The 22910-nt window shown below is 58.4% G+C and overlaps 2 protein-coding genes across 10 annotated transcripts in view; both read left to right on the forward strand.

Moving 5' to 3' along the window:
* Positions 1-22910, forward strand: part of LOC135317600 (butyrophilin subfamily 1 member A1-like) — a 72322-nt gene that overhangs the window by 35008 nt on the left and 14404 nt on the right. Inside the window, exons 1-10 of one of the 9 annotated variants that reach the window (XM_064473941.1) lie at positions 157-606; positions 1299-1415; positions 1804-2151; positions 2605-2886; positions 3350-3457; positions 3899-3919; positions 17890-17910; positions 18763-18783; positions 19177-19197; positions 20382-20402. In XM_064473941.1, the coding sequence (XP_064330011.1) occupies positions 576-606; positions 1299-1415; positions 1804-2151; positions 2605-2886; positions 3350-3457; positions 3899-3919; positions 17890-17910; positions 18763-18783; positions 19177-19197; positions 20382-20402 (991 nt within the window). In that variant the 5' untranslated portion in view covers positions 157-575. Of the gene's footprint in view, positions 1-155; positions 607-1298; positions 1416-1803; positions 2152-2604; positions 2887-3349; positions 3458-3898; positions 3920-5527; positions 5658-6176; positions 6271-6470; positions 6790-14281; positions 14592-14748; positions 14980-15284; positions 15402-15790; positions 16139-16591; positions 16874-17339; positions 17448-17889; positions 17911-18762; positions 18784-19067; positions 19198-20381; positions 20403-22910 lie in introns of those variants that run through there. The other 8 variants (XM_064473945.1, XM_064473942.1, XM_064473943.1 and 5 more) reach the window with 8 other exon arrangements.
* Positions 20555-22248, forward strand: LOC135317636 (butyrophilin subfamily 1 member A1-like). Its single transcript, XM_064474049.1, has 2 exons — positions 20555-20794; positions 21056-22248. The coding sequence occupies exons 1-2, from the start codon at positions 20644-20646 to the stop codon at positions 21610-21612; spliced, it is 708 nt and encodes a 235-aa protein (XP_064330119.1). The 5' UTR covers positions 20555-20643; the 3' UTR covers positions 21613-22248.

Here is a 22910-nt window from a genome sequence, read left to right on the forward strand (position 1 = left end):
GAAAGGCTTTAAGGAAGTTCCTGGCGGTATCTCAGCTCAAGGGAGAGGAAGGGAGCTGTGACTCATGCCCTTATCAGCCAGCAGCTTTCCAGACCAAGGCCACGGCTCCTTTAGGACGAGCTCAGAGGTTGTCCCCCCAGTCTTTGCTGGTGCCTGTTGTTCAGTGACATCACAAGCCTGACTTTGAGGGAAAAAACGCTCTTGCAAAGGCAATGCCTGCACTGCATATATATATATATAGAGAGAGAGATGTAAATCGCACAGGCAGGGGTCGGCTGCACGCTCGGCCCTTGGGCAGCAGCGACGATGCACCCGGGACGGACGGACGGACGGACGGACAGAGGGGGAGGTGTGACCTGAGGGTTTGTACTTTGACCTTGTCTCGGAGGCAGTTATGGGCTTGTGCCCGCCCGGATCTGCCCCACCTCCCTTCCCAGAAGCCATAAAGCACGAAGGGAAAGGGAATTTTGCTCTCGGTTTCAGGTCCCTTGTGGGGCTGCGCTGTTGTCTCCCCCTTCCCAGCCCCACGGCGGGGGGCAGGAGCGCAGCACCGCAGCCCACCCCCGCCAGGAGCGATGGCTGCCTGCACCCCAGCAGGCAGGGCTGGTAGGGCAGGGCGCTTGGGCGGGCATCGGGGGGCACGCGGGTGGAAGGGGCCCCCAGGGGTGCAGCCGGCCATGGGGGTCCCCACGGGGACATTTGGGGACCTCCCCCAACCAGGGGACCCAGCCCAGGGCCAAATCTGAATGGGGGTGGGGGTTTTGGGGTGCGGGGATTTATGGGATGGTTTGTTGTGGTTCTGTTTAAGAGCGCAGCCTGTTCAGCCCTGCCCCATGGTTGCAAAAATCAGCTCCCACCACCCCAAACTGCCCCTTTCTCCCTCCTGCCCTCCCGGCTTTGCGGGAAGCCCTGAGCCCTTGCAGAGTTGTGACAGCAGTGCCGGACCTGAGCCCGGGCTGTGCAAAGAGCACCGTCAGAGACAGCAGAATGGGGGTATTTTATTCGGTGGGTGGGTGGGAAAAGGTCGAGGGAGGAGGGGCACCTCCATCCCTGGAGGTACCAAGCTCACGCGGGCAGGACCCAGAGCTACCCAGCCCCTCGGCCCGCTCTGAGCAGGGCTTGGTGCAGGGAGCCCACTGATCCCACCCACCCTACACGCTTTTTCACCAGTGCCGAGTTCTCCAGCGTTTTCTGTCCAGGCTTCATCTACAAAACCCCCTTCAAATGGGTGCTCTCGGCACCGCCCCCGCGGTTGTGTTAAATGGGTTTGTCGTTCCCCTCCGTTCATCTTTCCCCAGTGAAAGCGGATGGGAAGGTGCTGGTTTCCTCACGCCCCTGCCTCCCTCGCGTCACCTCTGCCCTGGCTCGTGCTGTGATTTTCTCCTGTGCCTTTCTCGTCCCTGAGCTGGAGGGCGGTAAGGAGCTCCAGAACTTCTTCCGTGACACCCACCCTTTGGGATATATTTTTCCCCCCCGGCATCTTAACACGATGCAAAAGGTGTATTTAAAAGGCAGGTGGGATAAAGAGCGAGGTGTGGGGTCTCGTGGGAGGTGGTGGAAGCGCCCTACGAAGCGGTGAGGGTTTGGGGATCCGTCATCTCCATGGGTGGAGCTCCAGAGCCAGCCCAGTCCTCGACCGTCTAAAAAGACCCCAAGCTCTGCCTCCAGCACTTCCAGATGTGCCACGAACCCAACCACAGTCCTTAAAACCCAACTCAATTACGTGCACACCGAGGCAGCAGCAGAACCGCGTGTGCCCGTGTGTCTCAGGCGTGTCTTCTTCTCACCCGCCACCTTTCGCAGCCCAGTTCAGGGTCTTGGGACCCGACCAGCCGGTCACTGCCGTCGTGGGAGAAGACGTCGTGCTGCCTTGCCGCCTCTCCCCGAGGCTGAACGCTGAGAACATGGAGGTCCTGTGGTTTTGGTCAACACTCCCAATGTACATCCATGTCTACCGCAATGGGCAGGACGACTACTCCTTGCAGAATCCCCAATACCGGGGGAGGACAGAGCTGTCAAAGGAGGGCCTCTCTGTTGGGAACGTTTCCTTGAGGATCCTCAGCACCCGGCTGAGCGATGAGGGACAGTACCGGTGTCTCGTCCAAGATGGGGATTCTTATGAAGAAGCCTCTGTGGAGCTGCAGGTAGCAGGTAAAAGGCAGGAGTCAGGGTTGTCTACAAGACGTGCCCCCGGCATGTCCCATTTGCCCACCCCCACGCACAAATCCCCTCTGGTCTCTCTCTGCTGGGCAGCCCAGCTCCTCGCCAGCATCTCCCCACCTGCCTGGCCCCAGATCCCTGCACAACAGGGCCTGGCCCACGGCCAAAGCCCTCACACCTCTCCAGGAGAGCAACACCAGCCTCCGGAGAAACAAATCAGGCTTGGGTGTGCCCAGAGTGAAAGTCCGTGCGGTTCTGGGTTCATGTGGGGCAGGAGGCAAAGAGGGAGAAATGCCACCAATTCCAGGCCAAGCTCAGAGGTTTCCGTGAGTCTTTCGCCAGGGCTGCCCTGACTTTGTGGCTGTGGGTGGAAGGAGCTGTGGGAAGGTCTCCTCCGGGACGGGCGCTCGGTTTGGCTGACAGAGGTGGGGGTTTTGGTCCCAGCTTCAGGTTCCAGCCCCCTCCTCTCCGTGGAGGATGCCCAGGATGGGGGAGTGCGAGTGAGGTGTCGAGCGACCGGCTGGTACCCAAAGCCTGAGATGGTGTGGAGAGATGTCCAGGGCCAGCAGCTCCCGCCCGTCACCCAGTCCGACTCCCAAGACCAGAGCGGCCTCTTTGAAGTGGAGAAGTCCATCGTCATCCAAAGAAACGCAGAACAAAACGTGTCCTGTTCCGTCAGGAACACGCGGCTTCCCCAGGAGAAGGAGGCGCCCATTTATATCTCAGGTGATTGGCCACCAGCATTGAGCTGTTAAAAGCCAGACGTGGGAAATAAGGGGATTCGCCCCTGAATTTTATGCCCGCAGTCGTTGTGGGCTGCCCCTGAGGAGGGTTCTGGTCATGGGGGGCTGTTGCAGCCCCAGGCGGGTCCCTTGGGCTGCAGCGCTCCATGGATCACGAGCGCGTGATGGAGGAGGAGCTGGTCTGTGGAGCATCAGGGATCCCATTAGGAGCATCCAAGTACTGTTTTAGGAGAAAGTTGGTGTCAGTGTAGGTTTCTAAGGACCATTAATAAATCAAGGATTATTTTATTAAAAGTGAAGAACACTCTGTTCTATATAAACGTCAGTTCTAAATATTTCAACAAAGATGCTCAAAGTTTACGGAAAGGCACGTTCACTCCAACACACAACGTACACCCGTCATTGCATCCCAGATTAACACAACTGGGGCAATTTTCCTATTCCAGACTCCATTTTCCCAAAGGAATATCCCTGGAAGGTGGCTTTCTTCGTGACCCTGGCTGCCTGCTTCGCTTCCCTGGTTGCCTTCCCTCTTTTCATCTCACGGCTACGAGGTAAGGCATTAGGCAGGAGCAAGGGGACTTTGGGGCACCCAAGAGGGTCTCTGAGCACCCAAGAGCACACGGAATGACGTGGACCTGCTCACGGGAGGACCAGCTGCCCCCACACGTTTCAGACTCCCTCGAGCTCTGTCCCACTGAAACATGCCAAAAAGAGCACTTTGGAGGCCCCAAACGCAGAATCTCCATCCCCAAGAGCTCATGCCCTTGACCAGGGGGAACCACCACAGCCTCAAAGCAAACCCCGGGGCTGCAGGCGCAGGAGGCAGAGCTCCAACACCACCAGACACCCCCATGTCACACCAAACCCCAAATCCAGCATCAGCCGACCCAAAACACACCTGAAATGTCCCCATTGTGGGTCACCCTCGCGTGACGTAGGTGTGGGTGAACCCTGCCTTTAACCCACGTCACGTTCTCTCATCTCTCTTACAGCCCAACAAGCCACACAACTTGGTAAGAGACACTTTATTTTTCTCTCCCTTGTCCTTAAATAGGGTGGGGATGTTTCGATAGCGATGAGGGTTGGCTCTCGCATGCGTGCATCTCCGAGATTTGACTTGAAAGTGGCATTTGCTGGGTAATTTCACACCAAAAAGACATTCACACCAAACCCCAAGTACAGCATGACTCAACCAAAAGCATACCGAAAATGTCCCCATTGTTGGTCACCCTCGCGTGACATAGGTGTGGTTGAAACCCTCCATTAACCGACATTACGTTTTCTGTTCTTCCTTACAGCCCAACATGCCACAGAACTTGGTAAGAGACCCTTTTCCGCCCCCAACCTCTCATCACATAGCTGTGGGTGAACCCTTCCTTTAACCGAAGTGACGTTCTCTCTTCTCTCTTACAGCCCAACAAGACACACAACTTGGTAAGAGACACTTTTTCCCCCAACCTCTCATCACGTAGCTGTGGGTGAACCCTGCCTTTAACCCACATGACGTTCTCTCTTCTCTCTTACAGCCCAACAAGCCAAAAAAATTGGTAAGAGAACCTTTTCCCCCCAACCTCTCATCACGTAGCTGTGGGTGAACCCTGCCTTTAACCCACGTGACGTTCTCTCTTCTCTCTTACAGCCCAACAAGACACACAACTTGGTAAGAGACACTTTTCCCCCCAACCTCTCATGACGTAGGTGTGGGTGAAACCTTCCTTTAACCCACATCACGATCTCTCTTCTCTCTTACAGACCAACAAGCCAAAAAAATTGGTAAGAGACACTTTTCCCCACAACCTCTCATCACGTAGCTGTGGGTGAACCCTGCCTTTAACCCACGTGATGTTCTCTCTTCTCTCTTACAGCCCAACAAGACACACAACTTGGTAAGAGACCCTTTTCCCCCCAACCTCTCATCACGTAGCTGTGGGTGAACCCTTCATTTAACCCAAGTGACGTTCTCTCTTCTCTCTTACAGCCCAACAGGACACACAACTTGGTAAGAGACACTTTTCCCCCCAACCTCTCATCACGTAGCTCTCAGTGAAACCTTCCTTTAACCCACGTGACGTTCTCTCTTCTCTCTTACAGCCCAACAAGCCTCACAAATTGGTAAGAGACCCTTTTCCCCCCAACCTCTCATGACGTAGCTGTGGGTGAACCCTGCCTTTAACCCACATGACGTTCTCTCTTCTCTCTTACAGCCCAACAAGCCAAAAAAATTGGTAAGAGACACTTTTCCCCCCAACCTCTCATCACGTAGCTGTCAGTGAAACCTTCTTTTAACCCACGTCACGTTCTCTCTTCTCTCTTACAGCCCAACAAGACACACAACTTGGTAAGAGACACTTTATTTTTCTCCTGCGCCATTGAAAATAGAGTGGGGATGTTTCGGTAGCATGGGAGGGTTGGCTCTCGCATGCATGCATCTCCTAGATTTGCCCTGAAAGGGGCATTTGGTGGTAATTTCACACCAAAAAGACATTTGACAGAATTACGAGGGGTGGGGAAGGGTTGAAAAGACTTCATTTAAATTCTGAAAGCACACCAAATAGACACGGAATTAGGGAAATCCCTGTTTTCGTCCTGCTGTTTCCCCTTTTCTAACCACGCTCTGCCAGTGATGCCGTTGGTGCGGAGCTGCCGCCCCATTCCCGTACCCCAGGCCGCTCACAAGTTCCTGTCAGGAAGGAAACTTCCTCTCACAGTTATTCCTGCTTTTCCTTCCAGGGAAACGCGATGCCGAAATCCGTAAGTGATGTGGGGTTTTTCTGTCGCTGAGGGGAAAATACGAGCTGCAGAGGGACGCTTGCTTCATGGCGGCAGTTCATGAGGCAGCGGGGAGGGGGCGAGCAAATGCGGGACCAGATCAAGTGCCTGACTCCATCGGGGCTGGCCAACGTGGATCAAAATCCTCTTTCAGACAACCAGTTCAGCAAAATATCCCTGCAGAAATTTTAAAACACACTTAAAAAACAGATTGTTCTATCATGGGGAGGGATGTGCCTTGCTCAGGTTTGTTACCAAGCCCCCTCCAAGAGTGATGGCAAACACTCCCAGGGGCTAACTAAAAACCCCAAACTGGACCAGGAAGGATGTCCATGTTCCCATTTTGGTGAATCTACGTTGTCAAATAAGGTAAATTTGAGTACATGAAAGGCAAGCATGGCTGGGAGTGGTCTGCAGCGCTGGGGACCACCACCCCAAATCACCCCACGGCCCCTCCTCATGCCGCCGCACCTGCTTGTGACCACGTCTCTTTGCTTTCAGGGTGGAGAAACACCATCTACCCGGTGGAAGAAGGTACCGGGGTGTGGGGCTTTGCCTCTCCATGGGTCTCTTCCCCTGTGCTGCTGGTGGGGGGGTGGGTAAATGGAGGGCTGAGCCTCCACGCCCCAACTGCTCTGATGCCCCCCGCTCCCTTTCCCCACCACATCTCCCTTTTTCTCTCTCTCTTTTTGTGGCACTTGAGGTCCCACAAATCAGTTCTCCAAGGGGAGCCCACCTGAGGAGACCCCAAAGGCAACGGGGGTCTCCAGCTGAGCTCTCCCCCTCTCCCCGCAGTGCACGTCACGCTGGACGCGGACACGGCGCACCCACGGCTCATCCTCTCGGATGGTGGGAAGAGCGTACGGTGCGGAGACACGCGGCAAGAGGTGCCAGATAACCCCGAGAGATACGACTACTGGTGCTGCGTCCTGGGCCAGGAGGGATTCACCTCCGGGAGATACTTCTGGGATGTGGATGTGGGGATGGAGGAAGGAGGGGTCTGGGCACTGGGGGTGGCCAAGGAGTCCACTAAGAGGAAGGGAAAGATCAAGCTGGATCCTGAAAATGGGATCTGGGCTATTGAACACAGCAGGGGCAAGTATAGGGCTCTGACCTTCCCTCATCGCTTAGCTCTTACACTCACCCAGAGACCCCAGACAATTCGGGTTTCCCTGGACATTGAGGCACAGAAGGTAGAATACTTCAACGCTGACAACCAAGACCTGCTCTACACCTTCCCAATGGGCCCCTTGAGTGGGGAGAGGATCCGTCCCTGGTTCCAGGTGGAGCTGACCGCCCAGCTCACCCTGAAGTCACCTCCTTCACTCCCACCCGTCCCCAGTGAGGAGGAGCCTCTGCTCCCTTCCTGCATCCCCCTGCCGACCCTCCCCACGGGACGACGGGCCCCGCGCACGCCGACAGCAGGACATGACCAAGACGGGGAAATCCATGCTGCTGTCCACGAGCAGCCATGATCAATGCCCAAGGCTCTGCCGGCTGCGTCGTGCCACCAGGGCGCCCCGAGACTCTCCCAGTGAAGCCATGGCGGCCCCCCCACCTGAGCAGAGCTATCCCCGCTCCTGCTGGAGCCTGCGACAAGATGTAGCCGTGGCTAAGGCACATTCGCCTCTCCTAAGGTGATGTCTCCAAGCAAGGCGCTTCCGCTGAGACGCCCTTGTGCTTCTGCTACGGGCAGAGTCCGACCCAACCAGGCTGTTGGGACCCGAGGGCGTCAGAACCCCCCTGAGATAGGGGAAAGAAACCCCCCAGTGCCAGAACCGAGATGAGAGTCTGGGGAGAAGGAGCCGCACATCTCCACCCTCTTCCTCTCTACTTCACCTCCAGCCCCCAAAGCCTCATCAAACGGGGCCAGTTGGAGGGCTGGGGGTGGTCTCTGGCCAGGCGCTCAGTTCCTGACATCTACCACCTCCCCACGCATTCCAATGTACTCATAAAATAGGCTTTTCCTATAAAAATTCTCTCCTTGACACCTCTGTGGGTGACTTGATGGGGAGGAAGGGTCCTGCAGAGCAGCCACGTTCCGCCAAGGGTCCGGATCATCAGGCAAAGCCAGAGGGATGAGGCAGGTCCAGGGTCGAGGCAGGAACCAAGTCTGCACATCAGGAGGAACCATGGGCTGCAGCTCAGCCTTGGCCATGGCCCCCCCCAACAGAGCCCAGCACCCTGGGCTGGGCTTAAGGAGAGCCCTTGGGCCATCAGCTGGTCCTAGGTGGGGCTGATCAGGGTCATTCATGCTAATTAGCCCTGATAATGCTAATAAGCCCTGATTAGGCCCTGACAATGCTGCCTGAGGGGCCTTGCTGAACCCCTGGGAGATGGATGGTCTACCTTCGGTGATGGTCACCTGAGGATGACACCCCCTCCATGGGTGATGGTCTCCCTTGGGTGATGGTCACGTGAGGATGACGCCCCCTCCATGGGTGATGGTCTCCCTTGGGTGATGGTCACGTGAGGATGACGCCCCCTCCATGGGTGATGGTCTCCCTTGGGTGATGGTCACCTGAGGATGACGCCCCCTCCATGGGTGATGGTCTCCCTTGGGTGATGGTCACCTGAGGATGACGCCCCCTCCATGGGTGATGGTCTCCCTTGGGTGATGTTCACGTGAGGATGGTGCCCCCTCCATGGGTGATGGTCTCCCTTGGGTGATGTTCACGTGAGGATGGTGCCCCCTCCATGGGTGATGGTCTCCCTTGGGTGATGTTCACGTGAGGATGGTGCCCCCTCCATGGGTGATGGTCTGTGTTGGAGGGGGCTCTGCCGGAGGGAGACACCATGGGGCAGGGTTGAACAGGCTGCGCTCTTAAACAGAACCACAACAAACCATCCCATAAATCCCCGCACCCCAAAACCCCCACCCCCATTCAGATTTGGCCCTGGGCTGGGTCCCCTGCTTGGGGGAGGTCCCCAAATGTCCCCGTGGGGACCCCCATGGCCGGCTGCACCCCTGGGGGCCCCTTCCACCCGCGTGCCCCCCGATGCCCGCCCAAGCGCCCTGCCCTACCAGCCCTGCCTGCTGGGGTGCAGGCAGCCATCGCTCCTGGCGGGGGTGGGCTGCGGTGCTGCGCTCCTGCCCCCCGCCGTGGGGCTGGGAAGGGGGAGGCAACAGTGCAGCCCCACAAGGGACCTGAAACCGAGAGCAAAAGCCTTGTCCGCTTCCTTCCTCTCCCGGGTCCTGCGCAGGGAGGGCGCAACTGTGACCCTGAAACGCAGCTTCCTTCGCCCGCTGTGCAAAACGCCAAACGCCACCCAAAGCCGAGGGGTTTTTGGACAAAGACGGGGCTGGGCGGTGACTGCACAAAGCTGCAGCCCGCCCCGAGACACTGCGAGGCATCGGTATAGTTCCCTGTGCCAAGAACGGCCGACGTTCGCCCCCACCGCCTCCCCCAGCTCATCCCCCCTTGGGTCCTGCCCCCCCTCTCCTGACCTCTGCAGCCCCCTTGAAATGCCCCGCGCCTGCCCAGAGAGGGAGGGGGTTGTAAGAGCAGGGGTTCCCTGCCCTTTGGGGGTGACTTTCAGTCTTCTCATGGGGACAGCTCACCTAAAGGACCCCCAGTTTCAGGTCTTACCAACACCCCAATCAGGTGTCCTCCCCGAGTACAGGCTTTATCGCCCAGTTCTCGGCATCTTCTTGGTACCTCAAACGCTTCCTTCTGGGATGAACTGGGACCGCGCAGGGGTTGGGGGTAGTTACGGAAGGGGCAGGGTCAGGGGGGAACCACCCCCCGAGAGGTTTATGCGGGCAGCGAGTGAGGCTTGGGCCAGGCAAGAGGGTATCAGCAAGGCATTCCTCAAGAGCTCTCAGCTCTGCGGCATTCGAGGGCTGCCAGCGGAAACACCCTGCTCCAAAGGAGGGGGTGGGGATAAGGGGAGGCCACGAACCTGCCGCCGGGGGTACAGGGGAACTTGCTGGCCCGGAGTGCGGCAGGAACCCGGGGACAGGGAATTCCGGCGGGGGCAGGTGGCGACCCCCGACCCCGTTGGGGCAGGAAAGGACCGACCCCCCCGCTCCCCTCGAGCCTCTGCCCTGGCTCCGATTCGCGCCGGAGCCTGAGCTGTTTAGAAAAGCAGGGAGGCTGCCGAGCGCTGGAAGAAGGGGGCGGCGGGTCCCGTCACCGGCTCCGGGTCGGGTGGGCGCGGGGCGTTACCCGCCATGGATAAATGCCAAAGCCAAGCCCAGCCGGTGGGCGCGGGAGGCGGCAGCGTCCCCCCTGCGCCCGGCGCTGCAGGGAAGGGAGGGCCTGCTTCTCGCCGCTGCCTCGCGCCCAGGAGGGTCGGTCCCGGTTTCGGGGAGAGCTCTGGCGGCGCAGGGGGGACCGAGGAGCTCCTGACCCGCCAGGGATCCGCGCGGTCGCAGGACCTCCGGCCGGCACCGAGGCGTTCTCGGGGAGAAGCTCCCAGCCCCGGCGCCAGGGGCTCTGAGCAAGGCGCCTGGAAGGGAAGAGGCATTCCTCTCGCCCGAGGGGCGGCTGCCTGCCCGTGCGGTGCGGCGAAAGCCCCGCAGGGTGGGCTGCAAAGGTACCTAAGGCAAGGATGCCGTGCCAGGGGCCGGCCGCGCGTAGGGCGCCGGGGCGTATGGGCTGGTGCTGGTGGCTGCTCGTTCTGGGTGGCCAGAAGCCTCTCCCTGTGGCACCCCTCAGGCTGCAGAAGCAGTCCCAGTGGCACTGGAAGGAATAAGCCCTGGTTTCGGGATGCCGATTGGAACGCCCTCAGAGCGAGGAGCCCGTCTGGTGGCAAAAGTCATCCGCTCACTGGGAAGGCGATGCGCGAGGCAGCGGGACGGACACACACCGTGGAGGCCGCGGTCTAGTGGGAAGGTGGAAAGAATGAGGCAAACGAAGCAAAGGCAAGTGAGCAGAATTTGTCAGGAAGAGCAGCTCAAGCGGCCGGACGCTCTCCCGGCCGCGTCGCCGAGAGCAGGGGGTGCAGCGAGACCCAGAGAAAGGGTCGGCCCTTTTGAAATACCGCAGGGGAGGCCTGATGGAAGCCTAAATCGTGAGCCGGGCCCGACAGAGTCAGTAGGGAAAGAGTGTCTTAAAGAGGGTGGGATTCCTCCAGGGCAGGTTTTGTCTTCCCTGAAGAGGTGAGCTGAGCTCACCCTTAGGCCCGGCTCCTGCGGCCCCCAAATTTGGGTCGGGAGAGGGGCTCTGTCTAAGGACGTGGCACGCGGGACCTGTGGCAGGACGTTGGGAAGGAGCCTCTCGAGCCCTCCTGACTACATCTGCGGCAGCCAGGCTTGATGGAGGGGGGCCGCGGGCTCGTCACAGCCGGCTCGGGGCAGGGCGCCCACCAGGTACGTGGGCTGTGGGGAAACAGAACAAAAGCCCTTGGAAAGGGGCGAGTCGTGAGTCGTGCCTGGGCTCTGGGCATCGCTTATGCGGATTTAGGCCGTGCACAGGGCGCGCTCTCCGTTGCAGGTATTGCAGTTTTGTGGGGGACGGTGATAGAGACACGGAGGCCAAAACTCTAACTGTTGTAATGCCGCCAGCAGAAAGTGAAGGATTAGAGGCCAGTTTCGTTCTGAAGTTGGGTCCGGGCTTCGGGAAGGTGCCCAACACCTCGAGTATTTCTCCTTGTGTCCCCACCTGAGGCGCACCGGAGCAGAAACCCCGCAGGATGCGGCCCCCGGGCCCGGCAGGGAGGTCAGTGCCTTTGGTCAAGGCCCGCAGAGGGCCGAGAGCAGACGGTACGTGCTCCTCACACACGGACAGAGCCACAACAGCAGCCGCAGCACGTGGGACCCGATTCTCCTCCTGTTATTCCTGTAAGCCAGAAAGCCGGGCAGGTCCTGGGGAGCGGGCGCCGCGCTCGGCCTGGGACGGAGAGCCACAGACTTCGGGTTTGGAAGGGCGGGTGGACGGTCCCTCGCAGGGCGGTTTGGTCCCGGGTTCGGTTGTTCCAGGGGTTGCGACGCCCACCCTGGCAACGACAACGAGCCGCATGAAGGCGGCGATGCCGAGGCCTGTCTTTGTCGGCAGCGTAACACGGGCCACAGATTATGGACGTCCCGGGTGAAACGTCTGCAACTCCCAAAGGGGGGAATTGCGACGGCAAACGTGCCTGTTCTTCTGGGATGCGGCGGGGTAGCGCAGGAGTTAGTCGTGGTTAAGAGAGGGTCAGCGTGAGGGGTGGCAACTGACCCCTGAGAACCTTCCCGAGGCAGTAAATAACGCTGGGGCCGGGCGAGAGGGTATCGGCAACGCACGCCGCGCTGGCGAGGGCCTGCGGAAAGCCTGGCAGCGGGGCCGCCCTGCCGCAGAGAGGGGGGGAGGTAAGGGGAGGCCAGGGGGGACGTCCCCAGCGGTGAAAGGGAACTTCTGGGCCCAGAAGGCGCCGAATCGGCGGCGGGGGGAGGTGGCGACCGCCCGCTCAGCGGGGGCACGACAGGAGCGACCCCCGCGCCCCTCTCGAGCCTCTGCAGGGAATGAAATTCACGCTGGAGCTGGAGCCCTCAGCAAAGAAGCTGCAGAGCACTGGGAGGAGCGGGCGCTGGGCCAGGCCAAGGGTGAGGCAGGCGCGGTGCGGTGGCTGCCACGGGCCCCACCGGGGCCCCCAGAGCTGGGGTCCCGAAGAGCGGGTTCCTTCGCCCGCGCTGCAAAACGCCAACCCCCGCCCAGAGCCGCGGGGTTTGGATGGGCCCGTTTGGGGGCTGGGCTGGGGGCTGGGCGGTGACTGCACAGAGCTGCCGTGCGCTGCGAGGCGTTGGCACAGCGCCCTGTGCCCGTGACAGCCCACACCCGCACTGCCGCCCATCGAGCTGCTGCTCAGGCCTCGTCTCGCTCCGCTCGAGAGGTTCAGCTGCCTGTCAGTGCCCCACGCGTGCTCCGAGAGCGAGGGGCTCGTTGGAGCAGGGGGGTTTCTGCCCTGCTTTGGGGGATGCTGGGCGCTCTAATGGGGAGAGTTCACCTAGAGGCCCCTCCGTGTTAGCTCTTGCCAACACCCCGACTCATGGTTCCCTTTGACTACAGGCTCTGTGACCCAGCTCTCGGTGCCTCCTGAGGCGGGATGTTCCCTTTGATCAGCCTCTCGGCTCTTCTCCAAGGTCAGAGGCGTAAAACAGGCGCTCCCCTCTCTCTCCCCTCCCTTCTCTGGCCGCCAGGTTCTGTTTTGCCAGCCCGCCGTGGCTCGCGCTTGCTTAGAAAAAGTCCCATTTTGTCTGGGGCTATGGCGGGGATGGTGCTCCCCCAGGGGTGATGTTCTCCCTCGGGGTGATGCCGGAGGCTACGAGGCGGCGGCGGCGCCGGGTAAGGGCTTTGCCCCTTTCGCTCTCGCTTAGGGCGCCTTCGGCCGCGCAAAATGATTCCTGCAGCGTCACGTGTCGACTTCTTTCTGCTTTTCCCCTCTCAAACCCTCGACGCGCTGCCAGTCCCCACCTCTTTGGGCGTAGCTTTGCCTTCCTTAAGCTCAGGTTCATCAACGGGGCTTTCACTCTTCTTCCCGCTCCCATCCCCCCCCGGTTGGGAGGAGACGCAGCTGAGAAACGTGGTCCTGAGGGGCCAGAACGGTGCTTTGTGCCTCGTCCCCGCTGACGCCAGCCGGCGCCGTGCAAGGCTTTCAGCACGATGGGGGCAGGCGGGCAAGGAAAGCTGATTCCCAGCAGTCATTTCCCTGTGAGAAATCCCCAGAGCTCTGCATTTTGAACAAATGATACTCATCGATAAAGCCAAGGGTGGGCTGTGCGTGAGGCCCGTGAGGTGGGGGCGGCTTGGGGGCAACGTGGTTGCACCCAGGGAATGCGTGGGAATGCCTGAAACAAAAGGAGGGGGATTTTTCTCTTCTGCTGGGTGGGTTTTTAACTCTTTCTTTGTATTTCTCTTAAACCTGTTTCCCTCCTCTGCTCCTCAAACTGATAATTGCAGCCGCGTCTGGCAAATGCCCTTCCCTGGGGTGTCGAAATGGGAAAGAATAAACTCTCTGAGCTGCTCCCACGCGTCTGTTTTTACTGGGGCTCCGCTTTATTAGAACAAAAGGTGGCACAAGGGGAAAAACCGAAGGGGAAAAGTGCCCGGAAAGGTTTATTCCTGGTGCAGAAGTGACGGGGGAAGGTGCAACGAAAGGTTTATTCCTGGTGCCGACCCCAGCCCGGTGCTGGCTTCCAACCTCACCCCCCATCCTAAACACGCCGCGCGTTGGACAGGCAGAGGCGGAGGCGTGGACGGCAGCAAAGCTGTCGTGGGAAATTAAAGAAGGGCTCGCTGCAGCTGATCCTGAGATTTAGCCCTCCTAAAAAGCCGTTTTCCCTATTTTTTGCGTGGGAGGGGTCGCGGGAGATACCTGTGAGCTCGTTGAAAGGCTTTAAGGAAGTTCCTGGCGGTATCTCAGCTCAAGGGAGAGGAAGGGAGCTGTGACTCATGCCCTTATCAGCCAGCAGCTTTCCAGACCAAGGCCACGGCTCCTTTAGGACGAGCTCAGAGGTTGTCCCTCCAGTCTTTGCTGGTGCCTGTTGTTCAGTGACATCACAAGCCTGACTTTGAGGGAAAAAACGCTCTTGCAAAGGCAATGCCTGCACTGCATGTATATATATATATAGAGAGAGAGATGTAAATCGCACAGGCAGGGGTCGGCTGCACGCTCGGCCCTTGGGCAGCAGCGACGATGCACCCGGGACGGACGGACGGACGGACGGACAGAGGGGGAGGTGTGACCTGAGGGTTTGTACTTTGACCTTGTCTCGGAGGCAGTTATGGGCTTGTGCCCGCCCGGATCTGCCCCACCTCCCTTCCCAGAAGCCATAAAGCACGAAGGGAAAGGGAATTTTGCTCTCGGTTTCAGGTCCCTTGTGGGGCTGCGCTGTTGTCTCCCCCTTCCCAGCCCCACGGCGGGGGGCAGGAGCGCAGCATCGCAGCCCACCCCCGCCAGGAGCGATGGCTGCCTGCACCCCAGCAGGCAGGGCTGGTAGGGCAGGGCGCTTGGGCGGGCATCGGGGGGCACGCGGGTGGAAGGGGCCCCCAGGGGTGCAGCCGGCCATGGGGGTCCCCACGGGGACATTTGGGGACCTCCCCCAACCAGGGGACCCAGCCCAGTGCCAAATCTGAATGGGGGTGGGGGTTTTGGGGTGCGGGGGATTTATGGGATGGTTTGTTGTGGTTCTGTTTAAGAGCGCAGCCTGTTCAACCCTGCCCCATGGTTGCAAAAATCAGCTCCCACCACCCCAAACTGCCCCTTTCTCCCTCCTGCCCTCCCGGCTTTGCGGGAAGCCCTGAGCCCTTGCAGAGTTGTGACAGCAGTGCCGGACCTGAGCCCGGGCTGTGCAAAGAGCACCGTCAGAGACAGCAGAATGGGGGTATTTTATTCTGTGGGTGGGTGGGAAAAGGTCGAGGGAGGAGGGGCACCTCCATCCCTGGAGGTACCAAGCTCACGCGGGCAGGACCCAGAGCTACCCAGCCCCTCGGCCCGCTCTGAGCAGGGCTTGGTGCAGGGAGCCCACTGATCCCACCCACCCTACACGCTTTTTCACCAGTGCCGAGTTCTCCGGCGTTTTCTGTCCAGGCTTCATCTACAAAACCCCCTTCAAATGGGTGCTCTCGGCACCGCCCCCGCGGTTGTGTTAAATGGATTTGTCGTTCCCCTCCGTTCATCTTTCCCCAGTGAAAGCGGATGGGAAGGTGCTGGTTTCCTCACGCCCCTGCCTCCCTCGCGTCACCTCTGCCCTGGCTCGTGCTGTGATTTTCTCCTGTGCCTTTCTCGTCCCTGAGCTGGAGGGCGGTAAGGAGCTCCAGAACTTCTTCCGTGACACCCACCCTTTGGGATATATTTTTCCCCCCCGGCATCTTAACACGATGCAAAAGGTGTATTTAAAAGGCAGGTGGGATAAAGAGCGAGGTGTGGGGTCTCGTGGGAGGTGGTGGAAGCGCCCTACGAAGCGGTGAGGGTTTGGGGATCCGTCATCTCCATGGGTGGAGCTCCAGAGCCAGCCCAGTCCTCGACCGTCTAAAAAGACCCCAAGCTCTGCCTCCAGCACTTCCAGACGTGCCACGAACCCAAGCACAGTCCTTAAAAACCCAACTCAATTACGTGCACGCCGAGGCAGCAGCAGAACCGCGTGTGCCCGTGTGTCTCAGGCGTCTCTTCTTCTCACCCGCCACCTTTCGCAGCCCAGTTCAGGGTCTTGGGACCCGACCAGCCGGTCACTGCCGTCGTGGGAGAAGACGTCGTGCTGCCTTGCCGCCTCTCCCCGAGGCTGAACGCCGAGAACATGGAGGTCCTGTGGTTTCAGTCAATAATCTCCAACCACATCCACTATTACCGCAGCGGGTGGGACGACTACTCCTTCCAGTTGCCCCAATACCGGGGGAGGACAGAGCTGTCAAAGGAGGGCCTCTCTGTTGGGAACGTTTCCTTGAGGATCCTCAGCACCCGGCTGAGCGATGAGGGACAGTACCGGTGTCGCGTCCAAGATGGGGATTCTTATGAAGAAGCCTCTGTGGAGCTGCAGGTAGCAGGTAAAAGGCAGGAGTCAGGGTTGTCTACAAGACGCGCCCCCGGCATGTCCCATTTGCCCACCCCCACGCACAAATCCCCTCTGGTCTCTCTCTGCTGGGCAGCCCAGCTCCTCGCCAGCATCTCCCCACCTGCCTGGCCCCAGATCCCTGCACAACAGGGCCTGGCCCACGGCCAAAGCCCTCACACCTCTCCAGGAGAGCAACACCAGCCTCCGGAGAAACAAACCAGGCTTGGGTGTGCCCAGAGTGAAAGTCCGTGCGGTTCTGGGTTCATCTGGGGCAGGAGGCAAAGAGGGAGAAATGCCACCAATTCCAGGCCAAGCTCAGAGGTTTCCGTGAGTCTTTCGCCAGGGCTGCCCTGACTTTGTGGCTGTGGGTGGAAGGAGCTGTGGGAAGGTCTCCTCCGGGACGGGCGCTCGGTTTGGCTGACAGAGGTGGGGGTTTTGGTCCCAGCTTCAGGTTCCAGCCCCCTCCTCTCCGTGGAGGATGCCCAGGATGGGGGAGTGCGAGTGAGGTGTCGAGCGACCGGCTGGTACCCAAAGCCTGAGATGGTGTGGAGAGATGTCCAGGGCCAGCAGCTCCCGCCCGTCACCCAGTCCGACTCCCAAGACCAGAGCGGCCTCTTTGAAGTGGAGAAGTCCATCGTCATCCAAAGAAACGCAGAACAAAACGTGTCCTGTTCCGTCAGGAACACGCGGCTTCCCCAGGAGAAGGAGGCGCCCATTTATATCTCAGGTGATTGGCCACCAGCATTGAGCTGTTAAAAGCCAGACGTGGGAAATAAGGGGATTCGCCCCTGAATTTTATGCCCGCAATCGTTGTGGGCTGCCCCTGAGGAGGGTTCTGGTCATGGGGGGCTGTTGCAGCCCCAGGCGGGTCCCTTGGGCGGTGGCGCTCCATGGATCACGAGCGTGTGATGGAGGAGGAGCTGGTCTGTGGAGCATCAGGGATCCCATCAGGAGCATCCAAGTACTGTTTAAGGAGAAAGTTGGTGACAGCGTTGGTTTTTTAGAAATTTTGAATAAATCAAGGATATTTTTTAATTAAAATTAAAGACTTCGATATGAAATATCAACGTCAGTTCTAAATATTTCAACAAAGATGCTCAAAGTTTATGGAAAGGCACGTTCACTCCAACACACAACGTACACCCGTCATTGCATCCCAGATTAACCCAACTGGGGCAATTTTCCTATTCCAGACTCCATTTTCCCAAAGGAATATCCCTGGAAGGTGGCTTTCTTCGTGACCCTGGCTGCCTGCTTCGCTTCCCTGGTTGCCTTCCCTCTTTTCATCTCACGGCTACGAGGTAAGGCATTAGGCAGGAGCAAGGGGACTTTGGGGCACCCAAGAGGGTCTCTGAGCACCCAAGAGCACACGGAATTGATCTGGACCTGCTCACGGGAGGACCAGCTGCCCCCACACATTTCAGACTCCCTCGAGCTCTGTCCCACTGAAACATGCCAAAAAGAGCACTTTGGAGGCCCCAAACGCAGAATCTCCATCCCCAAGAGCTCATGCCCTTGACCAGGGGGAACCACCACAGCCTCAAAGCAAACCCCGGGGCTGCAGGCGCAGGAGGCAGAGCTCCAACACCACCAGACACCCCCATGTCACACCAAACCCCAAATCCAGCATCAGCCGACCCAAAACACACCTGAAATGTCCCCATTGTGGGTCACCCTCGCGTGACGTAGGTGTGGGTGAACCCTGCCTTTAACCCACGTCACGTTCTCTCATCTCTCTTACAGCCCAACAAGCCACACAACTTGGTAAGAGACACTTTATTTTTCTCTCCCTTGTCCTTAAATAGGGTGGGGATGTTTCGATAGCGATGAGGGTTGGCTCTCGCATGCGTGCATCTCCGAGATTTGACTTGAAAGTGGCATTTGCTGGGTAATTTCACACCAAAAAGACATTCACACCAAACCCCAAGTACAGCATGACTCAACCAAAAGCATACCGAAAATGTCCCCATTGTTGGTCACCCTCGCGTGACATAGGTGTGGTTGAAACCCTCCATTAACCGACATTACGTTTTCTGTTCTTCCTTACAGCCCAACATGCCACAGAACTTGGTAAGAGACCCTTTTCCGCCCCCAACCTCTCATCACATAGCTGTGGGTGAACCCTTCCTTTAACCGAAGTGACGTTCTCTCTTCTCTCTTACAGCCCAACAAGACACACAACTTGGTAAGAGACACTTTTTCCCCCAACCTCTCATCACGTAGCTGTGGGTGAACCCTGCCTTTAACCCACATGACGTTCTCTCTTCTCTCTTACAGCCCAACAAGCCAAAAAAATTGGTAAGAGAACCTTTTCCCCCCAACCTCTCATCACGTAGCTGTGGGTGAAACCTTCCTTTAACCCACGTGACGTTCTCTCTTCTCTCTTACAGCCCAACAAGACACACAACTTGGTAAGAGACACTTTTCCCCTCAACCTCTCATGACGTAGGTGTGGGTGAAACCTTCCTTTAACCCACATCACGATCTCTCTTCTCTCTTACAGACCAACAAGCCAAAAAAATTGGTAAGAGACACTTTTCCCCACAACCTCTCATGACGTAGCTGTGGGTGAACCCTGCCTTTAACCCACGTGATGTTCTCTCTCCTCTCTTACAGCCCAACAAGCCACACAACTTGGTAAGAGACACTTTATTTTTCTCCCGCACAATTGAAAATAGAGTGGGGATGTTTCGGTAGCATGGGAGGGTTGGCTCTCGCATGCGTGCATCTCCTAGATTTGCCTTGAAAGTGGCATTTGGTGGGTAATTTCACACCAAAAAGACATTTGACAGAATTACGAGGGGTGGGGAAGGGTTGAAAAGACTTCATTTAAATTCTGAAAGCACACCAAATAGACACGGAATTAGGGAAATCCCTGTTTTCCTCCTGCTGTTTCCCCTTTTCTAACCACGCTCTGCCAGTGATGCCGTTGGTGCGGAGCTGCCGCCCCATTCCCGTACCCCAGGCCGCTCACAAGTTCCTGTCAGGAAGGAAACTTCCTCTCACAGTTATTCCTGCTTTTCCTTCCAGGGAAACGCGATGCCGAAATCCGTAAGTGATGTGGGGTTTTTCTGTCGCTGAGGGGAAAATACGAGCTGCAGAGGGATGCTTGCTTCATGGCGGCAGTTCATGAGGCAGCGGGGAGGGGGCGAGCAAATGCGGGACCAGATCAAGTGCCTGACTCCGTCGGGGCTGGCCAACGTGGGTGACCGACCCTAGGGGAGACCAAATCTCTTCATTTTTGGGTAATAAACCTCTGAGGAGATGGGCTGCGGTTTAGGAAGCCCGTCCGTAGCCCGCAGGTTTGTAGGAGTTGAATTCTACCTCAGGTACAGCTTTTGAGGAGAGCTTGGCTTTGGGGTAACCGAATTCTGGAATAACAAAAATCAGCCTCCCTGGCTTTGGAGGAGTAGCAATATGGAGGAAGAAAACCAGCTTCCTCATCCTCAAGGGAATGAAACCCACCTTGGCATGGTTGTCCCCAAAGGCCACCCCAGACAGCGATAAATCCCCATCTCCCCTTGGCGCCCAACGTCAAATCGCCAGCGTTGATGGCCACATGGCTGACGGAGAGGCCTCAAGCGAGAGGAGGACCAAGGCACCCTTCTGCTCTTGGCATCAGGGCACGCCGCCCATCAAAACCCTCTTTCAGACAACCAGTTCAGCAGGTTCTCCCCCAAAATTAAACCTGCCCCCCCTTCCAACATCAACCCAACCCTTCCTTCAGCTCAACTCCCAAAGCCCCAGGCAGCAGAAAAGCAAAGAGGTCCTCGGGCGCCTGGACAAGTTCCCACCACCAAATGAGCATTTGCCAGCAATCCCGCCTATTTCTTCCTGCTTTTAGTTATATTGTTATTTCCCTTCCAGGGGTCGGGAGATGGAAATACACAAGCCCTGCTTTGCTTCCTCCACCCCCAAAACCCCCTAAACAAAGGAGACGACCTTCCCCAACCCTTCGTCATCCAGCTTCCCACGAGCTTGAGCCCAACTCTCTGGTGGCACCAACCCCACCAACTCCTCCCAGCCCTTTGGGTGCCCCAAAGTCCTTCCTCCGAGCCGGTTTCCCCTCCCATCCCCTCTCCCCTCCCTGGGCAGATTCTGGAGCTCTGGCACCATCAAAGCACCTCTTAACACACCCGTGGCTTTGGTGGCTACGTAGGGACCAGGGGATGAGGGTTGGAGCCCAACAAGCACATGCTTTTACTGAAAACAGTTCTTGCTCTTTTCTTTTTCAGAGAAACATGTCTCGGAGCTGCGTAAGTTTGATCCTTGCTCTTCCCCCACCCGCGTGGTCTTTCACACAGCACAGAATTCAGGGGCAGGGGGAGGGGCGAGGGGGATGGGATGTGCCTTGCTCAGGTTTGTTACCAAGCCCCCTCCAAGAGTGATGGCAAACACTCCCAGGGGCTAACTAAAAACCCCCAAACTGGACCAGGAAGGATGTCCATGTTCCCATTTTGGTGAATCTACGTTGTCAAATAAGGTAAATTTGAGTACATGAAAGGCAAGCATGGCTGGGAGTGGTCTGCAGCGCTGGGGACCACCACCCCAAATCACCCCACGGCCCCTCCTCATGCCGCCGCACCTGCTTGTGACCACGTCTCTTTGCTTTCAGGGTGGAGGAAGACCTTTGTGCCAGTGGAAGAAGGTACCGGGGTGTGGGGCTTTGCCTCTCCATGGGTCTCTTCCCCTGTGCTGCTGGTGGGGGGGTGGGTAAATGGAGGGCTGAGCCTCCACGCCCCAACTGCTCTGATGCCCCCCGCTCCCTTTCCCCACCACATCTCCCTTTTTCTCTCTCTCTTTTTGTGGCACTTGAGGTCCCACAAATCAGTTCTCCAAGGGGTGCCCACCTGAGGAGACCCCAAAGGCAACGGGGGTCTCCAGCTGAGCTCTCCCCCTCTCCCCGCAGTGCACGTCACGCTGGACGCGGACACGGCGCACCCACGGCTCATCCTCTCGGATGGTGGGAAGAGCGTACGGTGGGGAGTCACGCGGCAAGAGGTGCCAGATAACCCCGAGAGATACGACTACTGGTGCTGCGTCCTGGGCCAGGAGGGATTCACCTCCGGGAGATACTTCTGGGATGTGGATGTGGGGATGGAGGAAGGAGGGGTCTGGGCACTGGGGGTGGCCAAGGAGTCCACTAAGAGGAAGGGAAAGATCAAGCTGGATCCTGAAAATGGGATCTGGGCTATTGAACACAGCAGGGGCAAGTATAGGGCTCTGACCTTCCCTCATCGCTTAGCTCTTACACTCACCCAGAGACCCCAGACAATTCGGGTTTCCCTGGACATTGAGGCACAGAAGGTAGCCTTCTTCAACGCTGACAACCAAGACCTGCTCTACACCTTCCCAATGGGCCCCTTGAGTGGGGAGAGGATCCGTCCCTGGTTCCAGGTGGAGCTGACCGCTCAACTCACCCTGAAGTCACCTCCTTCGCCCCCACGCGTCCCCAGCAAGGAGTAGCCTCTGCTCCCTTCCTGCATCCCCCTGCCGACCCTCCCCACGGGACGACGGGCCCCGCGCACGCCGACAGCAGGACATGACCAAGACGGGGAAATCCATGCTGCTGTCCACGAGCAGCCATGATCAATGCCCAAGGCTCTGCCGGCTGCGTCGTGCCACCAGGGCGCCCCGAGACTCTCCCAGGGAAGCCATGGCGGCCCCCCCACCTGAGCAGAGCTATCCCCGCTCCTGCTGGAGCCTGCGACAAGATGTAGCCGTGGCTAAGGCACATTCGCCTCTCCTAAGGTGATGTCTCCAAGCAAGGCGCTTCCGCTGAGACGCCCTTGTGCTTCTGCTACGGGCAGAGTCCGACCCAACCAGGCTGTTGGGACCCGAGGGCGTCAGAACCCCCCTGAGATAGGGAAGAGAAACCCCCCAGTGCCAGAACCGAGATGAGAGTCTGGGGAGAAGGAGCCGCACATCTCCACCCTCTTCCTCTCTACTTCACCTCCAGCCCCCAAAGCCTCATCAAACGGGGCCAGTTGAAGGGCTGGGGGTGGTCTCTGGCCAGGCGCTCAGTTCCTGACATCTACCACCTCCCCACGCATTCCAATGTACTCATAAAATAGGCTTTTTCTATAAAAATTCTCTCCTTGACACCTCTGCGGGTGACTTGATGGGGAGGAAGGGTCCTGCAGAGCAGCCACGTTCCGCCAAGGGTCCGGATCATCAGGCAAAGCCAGAGGGATGAGGCAGGTCCAGGGTCGAGGCAGGAACCAAGTCTGCACATCAGGAGGAACCATGGGCTGCAGCTCAGCCTTGGCCATGGCCCCCCCAACAGAGCCCAGCACCCTGGGCTGGGCTTAAGGAGAGCCCCTGGGCCATCAGCTGGTCCTAGGTGGGGCTGATCAGGGTCATTCATGCTAATTAGCCCTGGTAATGCTAATAAGCCCTGATTAGGCCCTGACAATGCTGCTGCCTGAGGACAGGGTCCTGTCTGCGGACCCTTCTGCTGGTGACCGCTGAGCCCCGTAGGCATCTCCAAGGGGTGCGTGTCCCACTTCCCTCCACGCACGGTGCAGCTAAAGGGAGCTTCTCTTTTTCTTCAGCTTCTGGCTGAGCTGGAGGAAGTCGGCAGCAGAGCCCCGACCTGCCCTGGCAGCGGCTTTTAAACCCCAAATCTCACCGACCCCCAATACATTTGCAGTTGTTGGGGGGGAAAAACCTCAGCAGATGCTGGTTCTCTCTTCCCGTCACCCCTTTCTGCACCCAGAGATGGTTCAAGAAACGCAAGGCCAGGCTGCACCCAGCGGGGCCTT

This window comes from Phalacrocorax carbo, chromosome 26 (assembly GCF_963921805.1).
Source record: "Phalacrocorax carbo chromosome 26, bPhaCar2.1, whole genome shotgun sequence".
Taxonomy (NCBI): Eukaryota; Metazoa; Chordata; class Aves; order Suliformes; family Phalacrocoracidae; genus Phalacrocorax; species Phalacrocorax carbo.

Excerpts from the sequence above, each read along its gene's own strand:
- LOC135317636 (XM_064474049.1), top strand. The coding sequence starts at position 20,644 with ATGAAAGGCAAGCATGGCTGGGAGTGGTCTGCAGCGCTGGGGACCACC. Across the intron at positions 20,795-21,055 it reads CTTTGTGCCAGTGGAAGAAG|TGCACGTCACGCTGGACGCG; the intron begins GTACCGGGGTGT and ends CTCTCCCCGCAG.